The sequence below is a fragment of the Accipiter gentilis genome, chromosome Z (assembly GCF_929443795.1).
Source record: "Accipiter gentilis chromosome Z, bAccGen1.1, whole genome shotgun sequence".
NCBI lineage: Eukaryota > Metazoa > Chordata > Aves > Accipitriformes > Accipitridae > Astur > Astur gentilis.
In genome coordinates this window covers 68,698,426-68,717,552 of record NC_064919.1, presented here as the reverse complement: position 1 = coordinate 68,717,552, position 19,127 = coordinate 68,698,426, and the positions used below count along the sequence as shown (strand labels likewise).

Sequence of the window (19,127 nt, the reverse complement as noted above, 5' to 3'; positions counted from 1 at the left end):
AATGCTTGAAAATTTTGCTTGCAGTAAAATGGTTAATACCTTCCTGGCAGTTCTGCCAAACAGTGGATTTCACTTTTATTAGGCGTTTGTAAAATAAATCACACTTTAACAGTCATCCATGAGGAAATCAAGGAAAATACAGATGCTCAGAGAGCCGAGCAGGATCATAACCACAGCACAGACCCTCCCTCCTACCGGGATCCTGCACATCCCTGAGCTCCCTTTTCCTTCCACGTGCACCGTGACTACCACGACGCCACCGCTGCTCCACAAAAGCGGTAGGTGCCACGGCGAGATACACCGTGCCCCACCTCCCGCCCTTTCTCTTCTCCCCCTCTCCGCCACAGAGCAAGTCACCACAGCCGGCTAAAGGCCCCGGCCCTCCCCCCACAAGCTCCGCTCAGCCGCGCAACACCCCGCCCTCCCCCACTCCTAACGGCTCAACGCCTCGGGGGCGCAGGACCTCAGCCCCAGCTACAAGAACCAGCACGGGCGCGCTGGTGGCGATTGCTATTGGCTGGCGGGTGAGGCACGTCGTGGGCCAGCGACTGCACGTGGTGGTGGCGGCGTTGTGAAGGGCCGCGGTGAGCGGCGCCATTTTCTTGTAATGCAGAGCTTCGGTGGCCGGGGGAAAGAGAGAGGTAGGAGCGCCTCTCTCGTGGAAGCGGAAGGCCTCACCCCCTCAGGAGGACACCCACCCCCCTCGACGGAGTTGGGGTGAAAATGCTGGGACAGGAAGGCTCAATAGTGTCCCCTGCGCGGGCACTGCAGGACTTGCTGGGGGCGGGCGGGGGGGGCGCTGCTAATGTGTTTTTGTCTCCCGCGAGCAGATTCGGCAGGGCACAGCATGAACCAAGAGGACTGGAATGCAGAGATGGGGGACGAGGCCTCAGTAACCCTCCCATCCCTTTATCAGGTATGGGGCGGCAGCTGTTGGGCTGTAGCGTGTTTGCTTCTCTTCCCTTTCCTTCCTCCTACCCCTGGACCCGCCGCCTGGGTGGCTGTGGTCCCCTGTTGACAGGACTCCCGAGGCACCTGGAGAAGCTTTACCTTAACTTTCATGTTGAAAGCACAGTGTTTTCATAACAAATAGTAGCAATTACAGTCTCTCAAAATGTTTATATGCTTTGTCTCCCTGGAGGCTCTTGGGGCATGGTCAGTGTAACTGATTAGTATTACTTGCCTAGCCGTTCAATGCTGTCTCCTTACATTGGGGTTGTGAGAGGATGTGTACTTTTTGGAAAAGTATGTGGCATAAAAGTGGTATATACTAGTAACTCATTAAGTATGATACATGGGCTAGGAATTGAGTACTTGTGGATAGGCTAGTGGACCAGCAGAGGCTGGAAGGCAAGTAGTAAAAGCTTATGAAGGGTAGAAAGTTAAAATTGCTGATCAGTTGTGGTAAGGGGTATTTAAGTAAAGTTTTGTAACTAGTGAAATGGGTGGTTCATGTTGCCTGCCCTCTTTCCCTTCTAATGCATTCCTGTTCCCTGATGTTTGTCAGCTCTAGTTTTTCTGAAGTTGTAAGATAAATTGAGAACAGATTGCTGGGTTTTGGGTGTCAGTAGGCTGCAATTTCTTGCACAAATCAGATTGGTTTGACAGTGCGTATTACTGACTTGAATAGTGAAAGAGCAGTGGTGGAACTGTGTTATTGGGGACTAGCAGAATTGTGTCTTTTGGTGGTAGCTGGTTTGTTTGTTTGTTTTTTTTAACCACAGCAACAAATAGAACATGGGTGACTGTCAGCTGATCTTCATTGTTCAGTCAATATTACACTTAATGTTGTTTCCAAACTTTATGGTCTTAAAAGCATAGCTACCATAGGAAGGGTGAGGAGTGCACCCGTTTGAGGATTGTAGATAGGACTTTGAATATAATTTACAGTATGTTTTTGCAAATGTGCTAGGCTGCTATAGGAGTTTACTGTTACTGATGATCGGTTTCCTCCCCACCAGCAGTTTGCTTGCTGCTGTTTTGTTCAGGTACTGGTGCTGCTTGTATGCTTTTGTGAGCTCTTTAAATTTTCCAACCTGAAGACTACCCTTCAGTGATGGAAAGATGGCTTAGATGGCCTTAACCACTGAGGCTGGTAAAGAGAAAATAAACAGAACCTCATCTCTTTCTGGTAGCAGTGAGTTGTTACATGGACTCATTTGCTTGGAAAACTGCAATCTTAGAAAATGGGAACCTGACTTTTCAAGCAGGCTTAAATGTATATAGAAACCAAGCCGATTGACTTAATTTCATCTGTAGCTCTGTATGTGTGAGTAGGTCTCACCAGAATAGTTGTCTTCTAAAAGTAAGTTAACATGGTCACTGTATTCTGTAAAGGGATTCAGTCCTTTTGCTGTGTATTTTGGAAGGGTTTTTAATACCCAGCTTTTTAGGGAAGAAAAGCAAAGAGACTCATGGATTTTGACTGGGATTATGTAGTAGCTGTGTTTCTGGATTTGGATAGTTCTCAGTCTTCTTCCCAAGCTCTCAGGAAGCTATCGTATACCCAGAAATAGGTGGAGCTGTTGCTTCCTCTCAGATGTTCTGTTTGAGTTGCTTCTGTAAGTTGCCTTTGCTCTGCTTTTGCCCTGCACTGCCCTCCCCCCCGCCCCCAGTGTGAGCTGCGCTACTATAGCATTTGCACACCCAGCTCAGTTTAACTGAAACTGGAAAAGTGTGCTCATAGAAGTTACTCTTGAGTTAAATTCCTGGCAGTAGAAAAGCTACAATTAGGTCGGTCTGTAGTACATTTAAGTTGTTAAACTGTGCAGCCTAATGATCTCAAGAGTTTGGCAGCAGGCGAGAACAATTCTTAAAATACAATTTTGGAGTTCATAGTAGACCTAAGGTGATGTCAGGTACCTACTGTCAGGCCTAGTTCTGAGCTAAGTCTTGTGTTGAAATTGTTCATATTCAATTTTGCTATTTTTTACATAGTAGCAAAATACTTTGGTGTGCAATGAAGGGTAAGATACAGGAGTGTAATGAGAGACAGCTAAAAAATAATGTTTTGCTGCTTCTGATGTTGTTGAATGAGTACTGCTATCAGAAAAAAATTGCAGTGAATTTGAGGAGAATCTGTAATGAATCTTTGATTGTTGGCATTAGTCTTAATGTGTGTTTAAATTCAGCATTGAGGAAGAGGAGACATGAGCGGCTTATCCAGATGGATGTATGAGTCAAAGTAAGGTTGCCAGAAGAAGAAATTATGGCAAACACTTTCAGAGTAGTAATTTTACCAGTTTGCGTTTAATTTCCTGTAGTCATTGCTAGTCATATTGAGAAGTGTGAAAGCTGTAGTGATTTCTAAAAAGCACAGTCCTGAAATAAAAGGTTTGGTAGTTATGTGATGTACCTCAGCTGGTGTTTTGGTTTACTAGTACATGTCTGGCTTGCATTAAACAGCAGAAGGTTAACATGGCCTCTGCTGGGAATAAAACTGACTGTAAGAGTAAAATGTGAAAATTGGTTGCTGTTCTGAATTGGTTTAAATGGAGTATTGGAATCTTTGAATAAATGAACAGGGACTGACATATTTCAGTTATCTCCTTTTCAGATAATCTGTAAGCACCCTCTAGTAAAACACAGAAATGCAGTTATGAAACTGATGAAAACAGGTTATTATTTGCAATACAAACAGTCTGAAAGATTGGAAAAGAAAAATACTTCAAAAGATTACAGTATTGGTTTGAACAATACGTTTCTTATACTCAAAGTTAAAATGTTTGTTCGCAAGGAGACAAAGCTGATGCCTCCATGAATCAGTGACAAAAGGCAAGATAAACTTACTTAACGCCACGTCAGCTGTGTATAATGTGGTTTTGGTGACACTTAGATGAAAATGGCATGCCATTTAGTATAATGAAGTGTAAGAAACTGAAGTGAGCAGAAGAGTTTGAGAGACTGCGTTTCAGAAGGTGCAGAAGGCAACTCCTTTCAAGTACAAGGCTTAGCAACTGCATTTGTATTTATGTACTTTGCTTGGCCTGGTGTTAACATGATGTGGCTCTTATCTTTTTGTAGGCTAGCTTCTCTGAAAGTCCAAATGGCGTCTCGTCTGACTTCACTCCAAGCATAGGCTCATTTGGTATGTGAAAGGCACTTTTGATTTTACTGGCATTTGGGGGAGTTGATACCTTGAACAATTTGGGAGATTAAAGAAAACCATGATATTATCATTGCAATATTTTCATGTGTCTCTCGTGGAATAAGCAACATCAAATTATACAGGTAACATAACAAGTAGACTTCCCTTTTGACCCTCAGCCCTTTTTTATTTACTGCAGTTGTGTTGAATACAGCATGTAACTTCTAATGAGAGTCAACAGGTGTTACCTCACAAGCATTTCTAGAACAGGCTGTGATAACATGAACAGTATTGGAAGTAAGTGTTATATGCAATGTTGAGCAGTTCTAGCTAGGACCTGTCTGACAGTTGTGTTGAAAATAAGAAAAGGTCAGATGAAGTTGTTGAACAGAAACTTGGATCCATAAAAAAAACAACCAACAAAACCTACAAGACAAAATATTGATGTTTGGTATCAAGTTTCTGTAAAGCACTCTTGGTTTAATGAAGATAATGCCTTTATAAACTCTCACAGATGTTTTAGATAGAAAAGTTAGAAGAAGTTTAGATATAGAAGATAGAAGTTTTAAGTATGCCAAGCCAGGGTTGCTGCTGAAGGTGCTTTGCCCCAGGCTCGGCTTTGCGTGACTCTACAATAGTCAGATCAGGAAATAGGTTTTGCTTAGAACTGACAGTCTGTGGGATAAGGCAATCAGGGTGTTCTTACTGTAGTCTCTGAACTTAAGAGTGCTTGAAGAACTGCTTGAGGCTATTTTAACTTTAGTGATATTTAGTCCGAGGTAAAAATTTTGAGCTTACATCATTTAGTTGATGGAAGAACACCTAACAACCTAAACTTTATTTTAACAAATTGTGGTTAGCACAAATTACGTTGATATTGTAGAATTATAGAACAGCCCAGGTTGCAAAAGATCATCTGGTCTAACCTTTCCTGGTAAAGGAAGTCTAAATGTCCACTCCCGTCTTTAAAATCTCCAGTGATGGGGACTCTACCACATCCCTGGGGAGGTTGTTCAGTGAATGATTGCTCTTACTGTAAAAAAATTTTCTTTCATCTATTGAGATGAAACCTCTCCCAGTGCAACTTAGACCTATTGCCTTCTGTCTTCTCCATGTGGCTCTTTGTGAAGAGAGAGACACTGTCCTCTTCATTGCTGCCCTTGCAAGTACTGGAATACTGTGATAAGGTCCTCTCTGAGGACCTTGAATTGTGAGTTACATGGGAGTGATTCTTGGAGCTTCATGTTTTGTTTGTTCCAAATCTTCCTTTCTGACTAGCTGTCAGCTCTGCCTGCTAACTTTTCCATTACATATTGCAAAAATAACTAAGTATTCTCTGATTTGTGCCTATTGTGCTGAACTCATGGCAGAGAGGGCTTTTCCTGCTGAAGGTCTTGTTTTCACTGTCATTGTTAACCATTTGTTCCTTTCCTCAGGTAGGTGTACTGTGCTGTTTCAGATCAGTGTGAGCAACTTCAAAGTGACTCTTCTGGCTTAACATCGTCTTTCTGGTTCTTCTTCATTTATAGGGAACTCTACCTATGTTATCAAGCATAGGTAATAATACTGAGATTTGCTTAGTTATGCTAGATACGAGTAGACTTTATTTACTCTTTAAATAAGGACTTCCAGAACTAAAGCTGTTCAGCAAGTCTGGAGCTGAGGCTCTCAGTTGATAAGATTGTGCATCTTGTCTTGACCTTGTTTAAAAGGGTGCATCAGTATTACAGATTCTTTCCCTATAGCATGATAGAAAAAGGTGTCCTCCCCCCCCCACAGGCTGCATGGGCCTTACTACTTTTTTCCCTTGCAAAACTTCTAATTTATGAACAGATTGTGCTTCAGCTGAGTTTTTTAAATTAAGCTCTCATGAGCTGCTCTTTTGTATGCAGTGCACTTCTAGGCTCTGTATAGTTTATAACTGTATTGTTAGTGATATAGCTTGCATGTTTGACACTAAATAACATTAGAGTTAGTGTATGCAGGTTAAACTTTAATTTTGATTTTTTTTTTCCTTGAAACAATATCTAATAGAAGTACTGTTGCGTAAATCATCGTAAAGAGCATAAGCTAAAAGTAATATTGCATATGTGCCAGTTATTTTTTTATAAAGCTTTACTTTGACTTAAACAAGTGAATTTGTTCTTTGTATTGCTTCTTCATGAAAGGAAAACTTCCTGTACAGGCAGGCTGTTCTGAATTTTCAACTCTGAAGGAACTTTAGTCTTTTCCTGTTTCATACTTCTTTGGTACTTAAAAAACAAACCCACAAAAAACCCCAAACCAGCCAACTACAAAAAAAAACCCAGACAAAACCCAGAAATAAAAGTCTTGCTAAAATGACATTTATTTAGTATATACAAGATTTGGGGCTGGATGTCTCTGGAATGGATTAAAATCAGAATTTTAAATCCCCATGTACAGTAGAAAAATGTAAGTAAATGCATATGATGAGGAATCAGTGGATCTAACAGTTCTTGTTTAGGGATATGTTGGTGCAATGCTAGGTTTTAATTTCAGTGAATTGGAAACAAGGATTCATTCTAGCCCTGTTAATCTATCAAATGTTGCTTGAAAATTAGTAAATTTAGAGTGGTAAATGATGCAGCGATTAATTCAACACTAGCATTTGGTAGTGCTAGTGCAAGACCAGTTAGCTTGCAAATCTGTATAGACATGAGTCTCATGAATAATTTGCATAGTAGGCAAATGGTAAGTGTGAAAATTGCTGTACTCCTACCAGTCAGAATAGGTTGGTTGGCAAGTAACGGTGCAGTCTACAGTAGATTTGGTGTAAGTGCTAAGCATAGCAGACTTGACTAAAGAATGATCATTGGTTCTGTCCGGTTCAGTGTCTATAAATCTGTGGTTTTGTCCAGCCTCTTTCATTAGTAGAGGCAGTAAACACAGAGGGCAGCATGGTGAAGGAAAGCAGATGCTACTAAAGCAGATGCTTTACTGGTCAAGTATTTTGTTGGCATGTGATGTGCTTTCCAAAAATTTTTAATATTGAATTAACTTAGTGTGCTTAAGGTGTGGAAATCTCAGTGGAAGAGGAGTGATGGAATAAGAATGGGTTAGGGTGGCAAGTAAAGGGAAGAGAGTCCTCACCCCTTTAAATGGAAACAGACTTGGTCAATGAAAGCCAGTCTATTGTGGTAAACCATAACAATACCAATTCAAATAATTGGTAAGATGTTTTTATTTGCTGCTTGTTCCAGGTTACATTAAACTCTAATATCAATCTTTTACGCTGGCTTTGCCACAGACTACTCACTTAAATCTTCCAAGTGAGCAGGAACTCGGAACATTGTTTGGACTATGAAAGCAGCAGTTTAACACTTTGTTTGGTGTTGTACGAACAGAGTCTCTGAATTGAGTGACTTGGTAATGTACCAAATCTCCCTTGTCTTTTTTTCGTTTATGACAGGCTCTTGCATACAGGTGATCTCTTCATTAACTAATGTGTTTGTCTTGTGGCGGAATATACTAGTTCCTATTTTTTTTCAGGAGTAGCTATATAATTACCTTAAGCAGGTTTAACTTAGAAGAAAAACAGTACCAATCAGTTTCTGTGATGTGCCATATACGTGCACATCATGGAATTTTGTAGACTTCACGTTTTTATTTCAGATGTCGTATTTTTATGATGGTTACTGATGTACCCCAGTCTTGACTTTAATATTGCAAAATAGGGAATTAGGTTTTTATAGAATCAGTCAGGTTGGAAGGCAACTCTGAAGACTGGCTGGTCCAAATCCTTGTGTAGCGTAGGGTCAACTATAGCAGGTTGGTCAGGATCTTGTCCGCCTGAGTTTTGAATTTCTGCGGGGATGGAGATGATAAAGCTCTCTGGGAAATTTGTCTAGTGTTTAACCACCCGCAGAGTAAAAAGATTTTCCTCATGTTAAAATGGGATTTCCTGTATTTCAGTTTGTCCTCATTGCCTCTTGTTGGATATCAGTGAAAAGAATCTGTCTCCCTGTTATCTTCGCTCACTTCTGCTAAGAGGGAAAATCCTTTGAGCTTTCTTGTCTCCAGGCACAGCAGTTTCAGGTCTCAACCACTCCCTCTGTGACAAATGCACAAGGCTTTTCATTATCTTTGCAGTCCTTCACTGTACTCACTCCAATATGTCAGCGTCTGTTTTGTACTGGGCAGCCTATAGCTGGACACAGCACTCTAAATAGGGTGTCATCAGTGGGGAAGGACACCACCTACTGGTAACATTCTTCCTAATGTAGCCCAGAAGGCTGTTGGCCTTTACTGCAAGGGCATATTACTGGCTTATGTTCAATTTGCTGTCCATAACAGCCCTCAGGTTTTTCTCTGTGAAGATGCTCTCCAGCTGGCTGGCCCCAGTGTGTGCTGGTGACTGGAGTTACTTCTCCCCAGGTGCAGGATTTTGCATTTTTCTTTGTTGAGCTTTGAGGTTCTTGCCTACCCATGTCTCTAGCATGTTTTGAGTTTTCTCTGAGTTAAACACAGCCCTGTGTTTAATGTCCTGGTTTTGTATGTCTGCAAACTTGCTGAGGGTGCGTTCTATCCCATCATCTGGGTCATGAATGAAGATGACAAACTGTGTTGGCCCTAGTATCAATCAGTGGGGTACTCTGCTGGTGATTGGCCTTGTCGTGGTTTAACCCCAGCCAGCAAGTAAGCACCATGCAGCCACTCACTCACTCCCCACCACCCAGTGGGGTGGGGGAGAAAATTGGGAAAAGAAGTAAAACTTGTGGGTTGAGATAAGAACGGTTTAGTAGAACAGAAAAGAAGAAACTAATAATGATAACGCTAATAAAATGACAACAGCAATAATAAAAGGATTGGAATGTGCAAATGATGCGCAGTGCAATTGCTCACCACCCGCTGACCGACATCCAGCTAGTCCCTGAGCGGCGATTCCCTGCCCCCACTTCCCAGTTCCTATACTAGATGGGATGTCACAAGGTATGGAATACCCCGTTGGCCAGTTTGTGTGAGCTACCCTGGCTGTGTCCTGTGCCAACTTCTTGTGCCCCTCCAGCTTTCTCTCTGGCTGGGGATGAGAAGCTGAAAAATCCTTGACTTTAGACTAAACTCTACTTAGCAACAACTGAAAACATCAGTGTGTTATCAACATTCTTCTCATACTGAACTCAAAACATAGCACCATACCAGCTACTAGGAAGACAGTTAACTCTATCCCAGCTGAAACCAGGACAGCTGCCAGCTGGAGTTTATGCTGCTGATCACAACCCTTGGAGCCCAGTGGTTCAGCCTATTTTCAGTCATCCTCACTGTCCAGTTATGTAGGCTGTACTTCATTGCTTTGTATATGAAGATGTTATGGGAGGCACTGTCAAAAGTTTTACTTTCTTGTTGTTTTCCAGGTGCTGTTGAAAGATTTAACACACATCAGGATACGCTGGCTCGTTTTGGAGGGTATTCTAGGAGTAGAGGTAGGATTGCATAGTTAAAATTCGTAGTTTTGGGGGTGATTAAGCCTTCCTTTTGGACAAAACATTTAGAATGAAGGACCTTGCAACTAGTGTCTGAGTAGATTCTGAAAACTCAGATTTTACTATATTGGTAGCAGTACTGTTGCTGTGTAGTGCTATTTGTTATGCAAAACGGTAGTTACACCTGTGCTAAGCTTTGTCATTTTAATTCATTGTCTTAGAAATGGCACCTTCTTTATGTGGCTTTTTTTTTAGTGTTGAGTGGGAGGTAGGCTGCAGACCTGAGGTCCCTTTCAGCCTGAATGGTTCTGTAGTTTTATGGTTGAGGTTAAAAAAACCCCAAACTGAAACAACAAAACTGCAAACCTACCCAAACCCAAAAGCCTACCCTGAAGTCAAAGATAGCTTTGAATGTTAAATTGATTCTTCTTTTCTAATTATAGATACTGATGAATGTCTGAACAGACAGCGTCAACCAGTGAGTAGATTTGGTAGCGGAAGGAATTTTGCAAACAGAGGTAACTTTCTGGAGTGTCTGTTATTCTAGTGGCTAGTTGTATTTGATACATTAAATTTTTCTCTATTCAGGTGCTCGGTTTGTATTAGAGCTGAATGAGTATTTGTGACTTGGAGGGTAGTACCAATCCTTATTTCTGCATAATGTAGGCACTCAGTATCACCCCTTAGTTTTGACTGCACAACATAAAATACCGCACTGTATTTGCTAGAAGGCAGGACTCTACATTTAAAATCAATGTTTTGTTTACCTCTTGCTTTGATTCTGTTCTCCCTGAAAAAAAGGCATTTTTCTGGTAATTTCGTTGAGTCATAACATAGTATAAAAGGCAGCTGAGTATTAGTATTCACATATATGCTGTGTGAAGGGGGTATACCAGTGCTCTTCTGTGGAAGACCTGAAAGCTTGCTTTCTTTAGTATCCATAAAGCAATATTTAATCCCTGTCCTCTTCCTGCTTATAACAGCAAGTACCACTCTTGTATGCAGTGCACATTGAAGAGGTTAGATTGGAAGTTTGGCAGTACTGCTGTATATGCTTCCACCAGGTACTGTTGGAAGCACGTAGGGCAGTGGAAGCTACTGTCACGTAACAGCTGTCTAGATAGTTCTATGGCTGTAAGTGAGACTTGTTATGAAGCAAGGAAGACTGAAACTCCAGTCATGGTTTGGGCATGTTTAGAAGAAGTTTTGACCTGCAGCACAGCTGTGGAGGCACTTGGAAGTTATGTTTATTCTTTCAAAAAATTCTACACCATTTCTGCATCTCTTGGGTTGATGCTCATTAAGGTAGGGGAATGCTAGACTTGTTCAACTAAGCAGACAGCAGTACTTTGGTGGTGCTATGGAACGATGATGAACAGTTCTGCTGTAGACTCTCCAGCAATTGCCAGGTAACTCACAAGCTGTATTTAAGGTCTGTAGTATTTATGGGCTTTTATATCTAGACTGTCTTTTGCATGTGAGCCTTTAAGATGTGACTTTTTTTTTTAATTTGGGAAAACTCAAATGACATATGTTTGTATGCACCAACCATTGGTGGAGAGGGAGCTACAGATGCTGTGGTAGGAGAACTTCTCATTTAGCAGAAGATGCTCTTTGTCATTACAAGATGATAGAACAGGTGTTCAGTTAAAGAACACAGACTAAGGAGTAAATGACAGTACAAGTTGACTGCCTGGATCTTAGACAACACCTAGAAATGTCTGATCTCAAATGAGAAGTAACTTGTTTATGTGTGTGGCTGTTTACTTCCTCTCCCTCCCCGTCAGGAGGGTGACTAGGGAAAGAGGTTGGAAATAAAAATAGACTAAATACTTGGCATTGCTTGTCCCAAGCAACTGAATAAGTAATTCTGAGTAACAAAAAATTAGAAATTGATAGATCCGAAAGGCAGGTTTTCAAATCCTCGCTCCATAGGAGGCAGCAATTGCAATACTACCTCACTCTGCAGTACTGGTTATGAAAACTGAGAAGGTAAAATGCTGTCAGTTGTCCTGTGACTGAACTGGAGGAGTGAACTGATCTGCATCATAACCAAAGAGTTGAAAGTTAGTAGCTTATGTAGCATATATGCATGTAAAGTCAAATACTTCCAGATTTAATGTTTTATTTACTTCTTGCAAGAAGCAATAGTACAGGAGAGAAGTAGACTCTTCTTGTCATGCTTCTTGGAAAAAATATTTCTTCTCTTCAGTTTTTTTCATACGTTGAGGCAAATAACTTAGTTTATTGTACTTTTAATCTGAATACATGAAATAAGGACTGTGAAGAATAATTGCCAATAAAAGGCACTTGATTTACACATGCAAAATTGGGCAAACGTAAGTTTTGTGCTATGCTGTACTGCAGGTTTCCAAGAAAGGAACATTGTAGAAGATTCTGGTACACAAAGTAGAGGTTTTGGAGGATTTCCTTGTGGCTTTGGACGAAGTGAGAGTAAGTTTTTTTTGGTTTTTTTTGTGTTGACTGGTTTGTGTGGAAACAGCATACATTTGGTTATTTTTTCTAGGTTTGCTTGCTCCCCAAGAACTGCAAGTATAAAGGTGAAAGCTATGAAACAGTTTCTATTCTTCAGCCATGTTATGGAACATGGATGGCATCTTTGAAAAATAGTATCACTGGGAATAGTACAACATAGGTTGGCGTTATAAAGAATCTGTTGCGGCTGTTGCAGCGTAGAGTTTTTGGAGTAAATAGTGTTAGCTTTAGGCATGGTATTTGAGTATACTAATTTTAGATGCCATAGCCACTAAACTGTGTCTTATTTACAGGTATTAAGGCTGAGCAAAGAGACAGACCTCAATCTGGCGTTCTTCTTGGCTCTAGAGGAAGAGGAGCATTTGGAGGTCATGCAGGTGAGACTTTTTAGTAGGGTGGTGAACCTTTCAGATTTCCTTGTTGCTGATTCGTGGCAATGCAGTACCTTCTTAGCTTTGCTAAATGCTGCCACTGTGATTGTTCTCGCTGTCTGAATTAAGAACCTACTGCAAATGTTAGACAGCTTGCTTGAACGCCCACACGAGATGTGTTTGTAACTTGGATAAATTTTAGTATTTGGATTTTCAAAGCTGTTGTCTTATGTAATTTTTTCCTTGGTCCTACTGCTGCTGCGTCAGTTAATGTGCAGTGAAGCAGAGGTGCTAACCCCAAAATTCAAAGCAAGCCTTTAAGAACTTGCTCAGTTTTGAAATATTCACTCTAGACTTTTTCCACCCCCCTATAAAGGGAAGTGTTGTTTTAGGTTTGTCCAGACTGACAACTAAGGTTTGTAGCTCTGAGAGACGAGCTGTTCCTGAAGACTTTATTCTAATGTTGGCTTTGTTTGCCATCTAGAAAGGTTTTTTCCCTCATGCTTCTATCTTCCTTTGCCACTGATGCTACTGTAACTTGTAACCTATGTGTTGTGCTACCTAGTGCATAGTCATCTATCACTTGCAAAAGTCCCATAATTGAAATTAGAAATACCATTAAACTAGTGTAATGAGTAGTGGATGGCTGGTATTCTCAATGTAAGAACATTTTATGTGATACTGGTAAAAGAATTTTTCACTGTAGAAAATATAGAATGATTAGTATGTGTTTTCAGAAGTGCTCCTTAATATCCTAAGAATAATTGATTTGCCTCTGTTTGACTTAGTTCAGATGAAGTTTTTCAGGTATTTAGTTCAAATAGTGACTTTTAGAAACTTAAGTGTTATAGAGGCAATATGCTAATACTCACAGGGGACATAACTGCATCCTTAATGCAGGATAGTCATTCTTTACTTTTTCATGACCAGTGTGAAGTATTACTATGTAAAGACTGTTACGGATATTGGGAGAAAACAGTTGCACTAGTCTGTATAGAAGCTCATGTGGAAAGGTAATTCTTCATAAAGAGTAGTTTGTTGCATGAGAAGTATGTGCTTTTATAGTAAGAGAATGTGTCTGGATCTAGCAAAGGAACAGAGCAAGCCCTTTTAGGCTGTGCTGCTGCTTCCATCTCTGAGTAGTGGACCTGTCGCTAATAGAGTTTGTAGAGGTAATGAAGGTAGGGCTGTGTTGGCTTTTCTTAAAATAGTTATGCTTTTTGCAATTAGAGATAGTGTGGAAGCATATTATATCTTCTGATGGAAGAATAAGTATTTAGAAGTAATTACACACACTGTATGTTGCATCTTTGCTTGGATTTTGTGTCACAGTCTTGATGAAGCTGTGGCTTTACAGAGTTGCTTAAGAGTACTGCTGCTGAACAGAGCATTCTTGATCCAAGTCACAGCACTGGCTGCCTCTTTACACCTGGTATTTATATTTAGAATTAATAATTTGGTCTTGTTGAGAATGATCAATTGGATTAATACACTGCCCTGATGTTCTAATTTTGTGCTTGCATTGCTGCAGTGAGGAAAAATGCAGATGAGGGAGGGCTAAGGAGGCATTGGGGGGGTCACTGCATTTATGTGGTACTGGTCTTATAATGGTCAGTATCATGGTATGATTTTTATGAATGGCTTGAGCTGCACATTTGAGTAGAGAACCTATGAACAGCTTTTATTGTTGCCTTTCCTCTTCAGTCAGTCTTGTGTCTGTTATCTGCATTTCTAGCTTCCATTCTTTTGCAGAGGGACCTTATACTAAAGTTGGGTTTTTTTTCCTCTCCTTTGAAATCAGCAACACAACTTCCTCTACAAAGTAGCTAGAGGCTATAAGTTAGGTTTAAGGCTTTTTCTGTGTCATGGTTTAACTCCAGCCAGCAACTAAGCACTATGCAGCCTCTCACTTGCTCCCCCCCCCCCCCCCCCCCCCTCCGCAGTGGGATGGGGGAGAAAATTGGGAGAAGTAGTAAAACTCGTGGGTTGAGATAAGAACGGTTTAACAGAACAGAAAAGAAGAAACTAATAATGATAACACTAGTAAAATGACAGCAGTAATAATGAAAGAATTGGAATATACAAATGATGCACAGTGCAATTGCTCACCACCCACCGATTAATGCCCAGTTAGTCCCTAAGCAGCGATTCCCCAGCCCCCACTCCCCTCAGTTTATATACTAGGTGTGACTTCACATGGTATGGAATATTGTTTTGGCCACTTTGGGTCAGCTGCCCTGGCTGTGTCCTGTGCCAACTTCTTGTGCCCCTCCAGCTTTCTCGCTGACTGGGCTTGAGAAGCTGAAAAATCTTTGATTTTAGACTAAACTCTACTTAGCAACAACTGAGAACATCAGTGTTATCAACATTCTTCTCATACTGAACTCAAAACATAGCACTGCACCAGCTACAAGGAAGACAATTAACTCTATCCCAGCTGAAACCAGGACAGTATCCACCCCTTATTCTATACCATTGATGTCATACTCAGTTCCCATACCTTCAGTTACATCCTGGTCAATCATCATCACCTTTTCCATCCCTTTGAGACATATGTATGTATGTATACACACACAGAGATATCATTCCTTTAGTTTATGGGTTGTGTTCATAAAATGTTTGTTGAGAAATCATAGAATCATTTAGGTTGGAAAAGACCTTCAAGATCATTGAGTCCAACCATCATCCATGCCCACTAAACCATGTTCTGGAGTACCTTGTCTACATGCTTTTTGAATATCTTCAGGGATGGTGACTCAACCACTTCCCTGGGCAGCCTCTTCCAATGCCTGTGTCGCGTCCCAGAGTTGGAGAGACTCAGGTTCGTGGATTTCCTTTGTCAGAATTAAGGTGAAACGACACCAGGGGAGTTCAGACAACGACCAACATTTACTCAACCTAGCTAACTTTGTCCAAGTACACATGAACTTGTTAATATGAACCTTGCAACATGGTCATTAAGCCGCTATTTGAGAAGAGGAGGGAAGTACAGGAAAATTAAATGGAAAAAGGAACATGAAATGTATCAGAAGGAGAGCCCTCCCGTTGAGTCACGAGGTTCAGAGCAGACGCCCTTGCTTTCTGGACTCCTTCTCAAAGAGGAGCTCAGGAGTGGCTAGATCCACTCCTAGTCTCAGACTTGGTCAACGGTTTATGTTTCAAAGGATGAGGGGTAGGGACTGTGGAAAAGAGAGAAGGAAAAGAGGGAGAGAGTGAGAGAAAGAAAGAGAGAAGAGAGGGGTTTCACCAGTCCTGGGTCCAGCATTGGTCCAGCCAGCGTAGAGATCCAGTTCCGGAGGGCGTGCACTGAGGACTCGTTCTCTCCTCTTTTATAGTGTGTTAGTTGATGATCTCAACATGCACAGTTCCCACACCTGGGGTTCACTGGAGTCGGTTAGTGAGCTTTGGGGAGGGGGTATTCATTGTGGAGTTGCCTCTCTTTTCCTGCTGTCATGACCACTTAAGATAGAAGCACAGTCCCAACTTCCATGGGGCCTTCTTCCTCCAGGAAGGCATAAATTGTGTTCCTTCTCCTGGTCACTTAAGATAAGGAATTGAGGCTTTGGAGAAGTGCATTCCCACCCTCTGTGGGGCCCTCTCCTCTGTCCACATTGTCCTGTTCACAAAACTCCGGCATTTTTACAGAGGTCGTTTTGTCCACCAAAGCTCTTTGAGCGGATATTTGAGACATTGAATTTGGCAGACCGTCACAGCCTGACAACCCTCTCAGTAAAGAAGTTTTTCCTAATATCCAACCTAAATCTCCCCTGCCGCAACTTGAGGCCATTTCCTCTCATTCTATCACCAGCCACCTGACAGAAGAGACCAGCACCCACCTCACTACACCCCCCCCTTCAGGTAGTTGTAGAGAGCGATAAGGTCTCCCCTCAGCCTCCTCTTTTCTAGACTCAGCAGCCCCAGTTCCCTCAGCCGCTCCTCATAAGACTTGTGCTCCAGGCCTTTCACCAACTTGGTTGCCCTTCTCTGGACATGCTCCAACACCTCCATGTCTTTCCCGTAGCGAGGGGCCCAGAACTGAACACGGTACTCGAGGTGCGGCCTCACCAGTGCGTACAGGGGAACAATCACCTCCCTGCTCCTGCTGGCCACACTATTTCTGATGCAGGCCAGGATGCCGTTAGCCTTCTTGGCCACCTGGGCACACTGCTGGCTCGTATTCAGCCGGCTGTTGACCAGCACCCCCAGGTCCTTTTCCACCAGGCAGCTTTCCAGCCACTCTTCCCTAAGCCTGTGGCGCTGCATGGGATTGCTGTGACCAAAGCATAGGACCCGGCACTTGGCCTTGTTGAACTTCATACGATTGGCCTCAGCCTATCGATCCAGCCTGTCCAGATCTCTTTGTAGAGCCATCCTCCCCTCAAGCAGATCGACCCTGCCTCCCAACTTGGTGTTGCCTTCAAACTTGCTGAGGGTGCACTCAATCCCCTCATTCAAATCATTGATAAAGATATTAAACAGAACTGGGCCCAACACCAAGCCCTGGGGAACACCACTTGTGACTGGCCGCCAACTGGATTTAACCCGATTCACCACAACCTTCTGGGCTTGTCCATCCAGCCAGTTTTTCACCCAGTGAAGAGTACACTTGTCTAAGCCATGAGCTGCCAGCTTCTCAAGGAGTATACCGTGAGAGACAAAGGCCTTACTGAAGTCCACATGGACAACATCCACAAGCTTTCCCTCATCCACTAAGCGTATCACCTGGTCACAGAAGATCAGGTTGGTCAAGCAGGACGTGCTTTTTGTAAACCCACGCTGGCTGGGCTTGATCACGTGCTTGTCCTGGACTTGACACGTGAGTGCTCTCAGGCTGTTCCATAATCTTCCCTGGTACTGAGGTCAGGCTGACAGGCCTGTAGTTCCCCAGATCCTCCCTCTGACCCTTCTTGCAAATGGGTGTCACATTGGCAGGCCTCCAGTCCTCTGGGACCTCCCCTGTTGACCAGGATTGCCGATAGATGATGGAAAGTGGCTTGGCAAGCACCTCCACCAGTTCCCTCAGTACTGTTGGATGGATCCCATCTGGTCCCATATATTTGTGAGTGTCCAGATGGTGTAGTAGGTCACTAACTATTTTCTCCTGGATTAAGGGGGTATATTCTGCTCTTCATCCTTGCCTTCCAGCTCAGGGGGCTGAGTAGCCTGAGGACAACTGGTCTCCCTATTAAAGACTGAGGCAAAGAAGGCATTAAGTACCTCAGTCTTTTCCTCATCTCTGGTGGCAACATTCCCTTCTGTATCCATTAAAGGATAGATATTCTCCTTGGGATTATTTTTACCGTTCACATATTTGTAAAAACATTTTTTGTTGTCCCTTACAAGAGTGGCCAGATTGAGTTCTAGCTGAGCTTTTGCCTTTCTAATTTCCTGTCTGTATGAGCTAACAAGATCCCTGTACTCCTCCCAAGTTGCCTGCCCTTTCTTCCAGAGATGATAAACTCCTTTTTTTCTTGACTCCTAGCAAAAGCTCCCTGTTCAGCCAGGCCGGTTGTTTTCCTTGGCGGTTCGACTTGCGGCACGTGGGAATAGCCTGGTCCTGAGCCATTAAGATTTCCTTCTTCAAGAATGTCCATCCCTCCTGGACCCCTTTGCCCTTCAGGACCGTCTCCCAAGGGACTCTCTCAATTAGTGCCTCAAAGAAGCCAAAGTTTGCCCTCTGGAAGTCCAAAGTGGTGGTTTTGCTAACCCCTTTCCTTGCCTCACCAAGAATTGAGATTTCTATCATTTCATGGTTGCTACGCCCAAGATGGCCTCTGACAATCACACCTCCCACCAGTACTTACCAGTTTGTAAACAGTAGATCTAGCAAGGCTCCTCCCCTGGTTGGCTCACCTACCAGCTGCGTCAGGAAGTTCTCTTCCACACACTCCAGGAATGTCCTAGATTGTTTGCTCTCTGCTGTGTTGTATTTCCAGCAGACGTCTGGAAAGTTAAAGTCAAAGTTTAGTTCCTGTCTCTGGGCTCCATCTGTCATACCAGTCTTTCTGGGCAGGAGGTCTGGTGCAAGGTCCTCTCTGTCGGCAGAGCAGGATTGGGCTTCAGTGCGGTGTGACGAGAAGGTGACATTGGGTGCAGCAGGAGGATGGTGTGCGCCATTGGATTGTTGCATGCTGGAGTCAGTTCTGGTTCCATCAGTACTGCGCTTCACTCAGTTTTATCACAGTTCATTCTTGCTTGATCAAAGTGATTTTTACTGTAGTTCTATGGATATAACAATTATAGTAATGATAACATACAGTAGCGGGGTTATATAGCAACTAATATCAGACAGTTTAATTCTGGCTATTCTCACCTAAAATCAAATCCCCTTGAGGCACGCATCGGAATTCCCCATCTTTTTGCATCACCCACCAAATGCACCCAAGCCCTTGAGCAAAAGCAATCCCACAAATGGGTTTGCCTTTGGCTGAGGCAGGAGTAACCCAGACTGTCTTCCCTAATGTATTTTTCTTGTGTGATTCAGGGACTTTATCCCCTTCTACAGTATGTAAAAATTCTGATAGGGCAGGGCCACCCCAATTGGCAGATCCTCTCGTGTTGACTAACCAGGTGGCTTTTGCTAAACGTGTATCCCAGTGTTTGAAGGTTCCACCCCCCATTGCTCTCAATGTAGTCTTTAACAGTCCATTGTATTGCTCAGTTTTCCCAGATGCTGGTGCATGATGGGGCATATGATACACCCACTCAATGCCATGCTCTTTGGCCCAGGTG

At 42.6% G+C, this 19,127-nt stretch overlaps 1 protein-coding gene across 1 annotated transcript in view; it reads left to right on the top strand.

Annotated features, from left to right (window-relative positions):
- The first annotated feature begins 805 nt into the window (after window positions 1-805).
- The window catches only part of DDX4 (DEAD-box helicase 4), a 39,831-nt gene continuing 21,509 nt past the window's right edge, over window positions 806-19,127 (top strand). Inside the window, exons 1-6 of the mRNA XM_049795764.1 lie at window positions 806-916; window positions 4,024-4,087; window positions 9,460-9,528; window positions 9,972-10,046; window positions 11,896-11,982; window positions 12,318-12,401. Coding sequence (XP_049651721.1) covers window positions 806-916; window positions 4,024-4,087; window positions 9,460-9,528; window positions 9,972-10,046; window positions 11,896-11,982; window positions 12,318-12,401 — 490 coding nt within the window. The remainder of the gene's footprint in view (window positions 917-4,023; window positions 4,088-9,459; window positions 9,529-9,971; window positions 10,047-11,895; window positions 11,983-12,317; window positions 12,402-19,127) is intronic.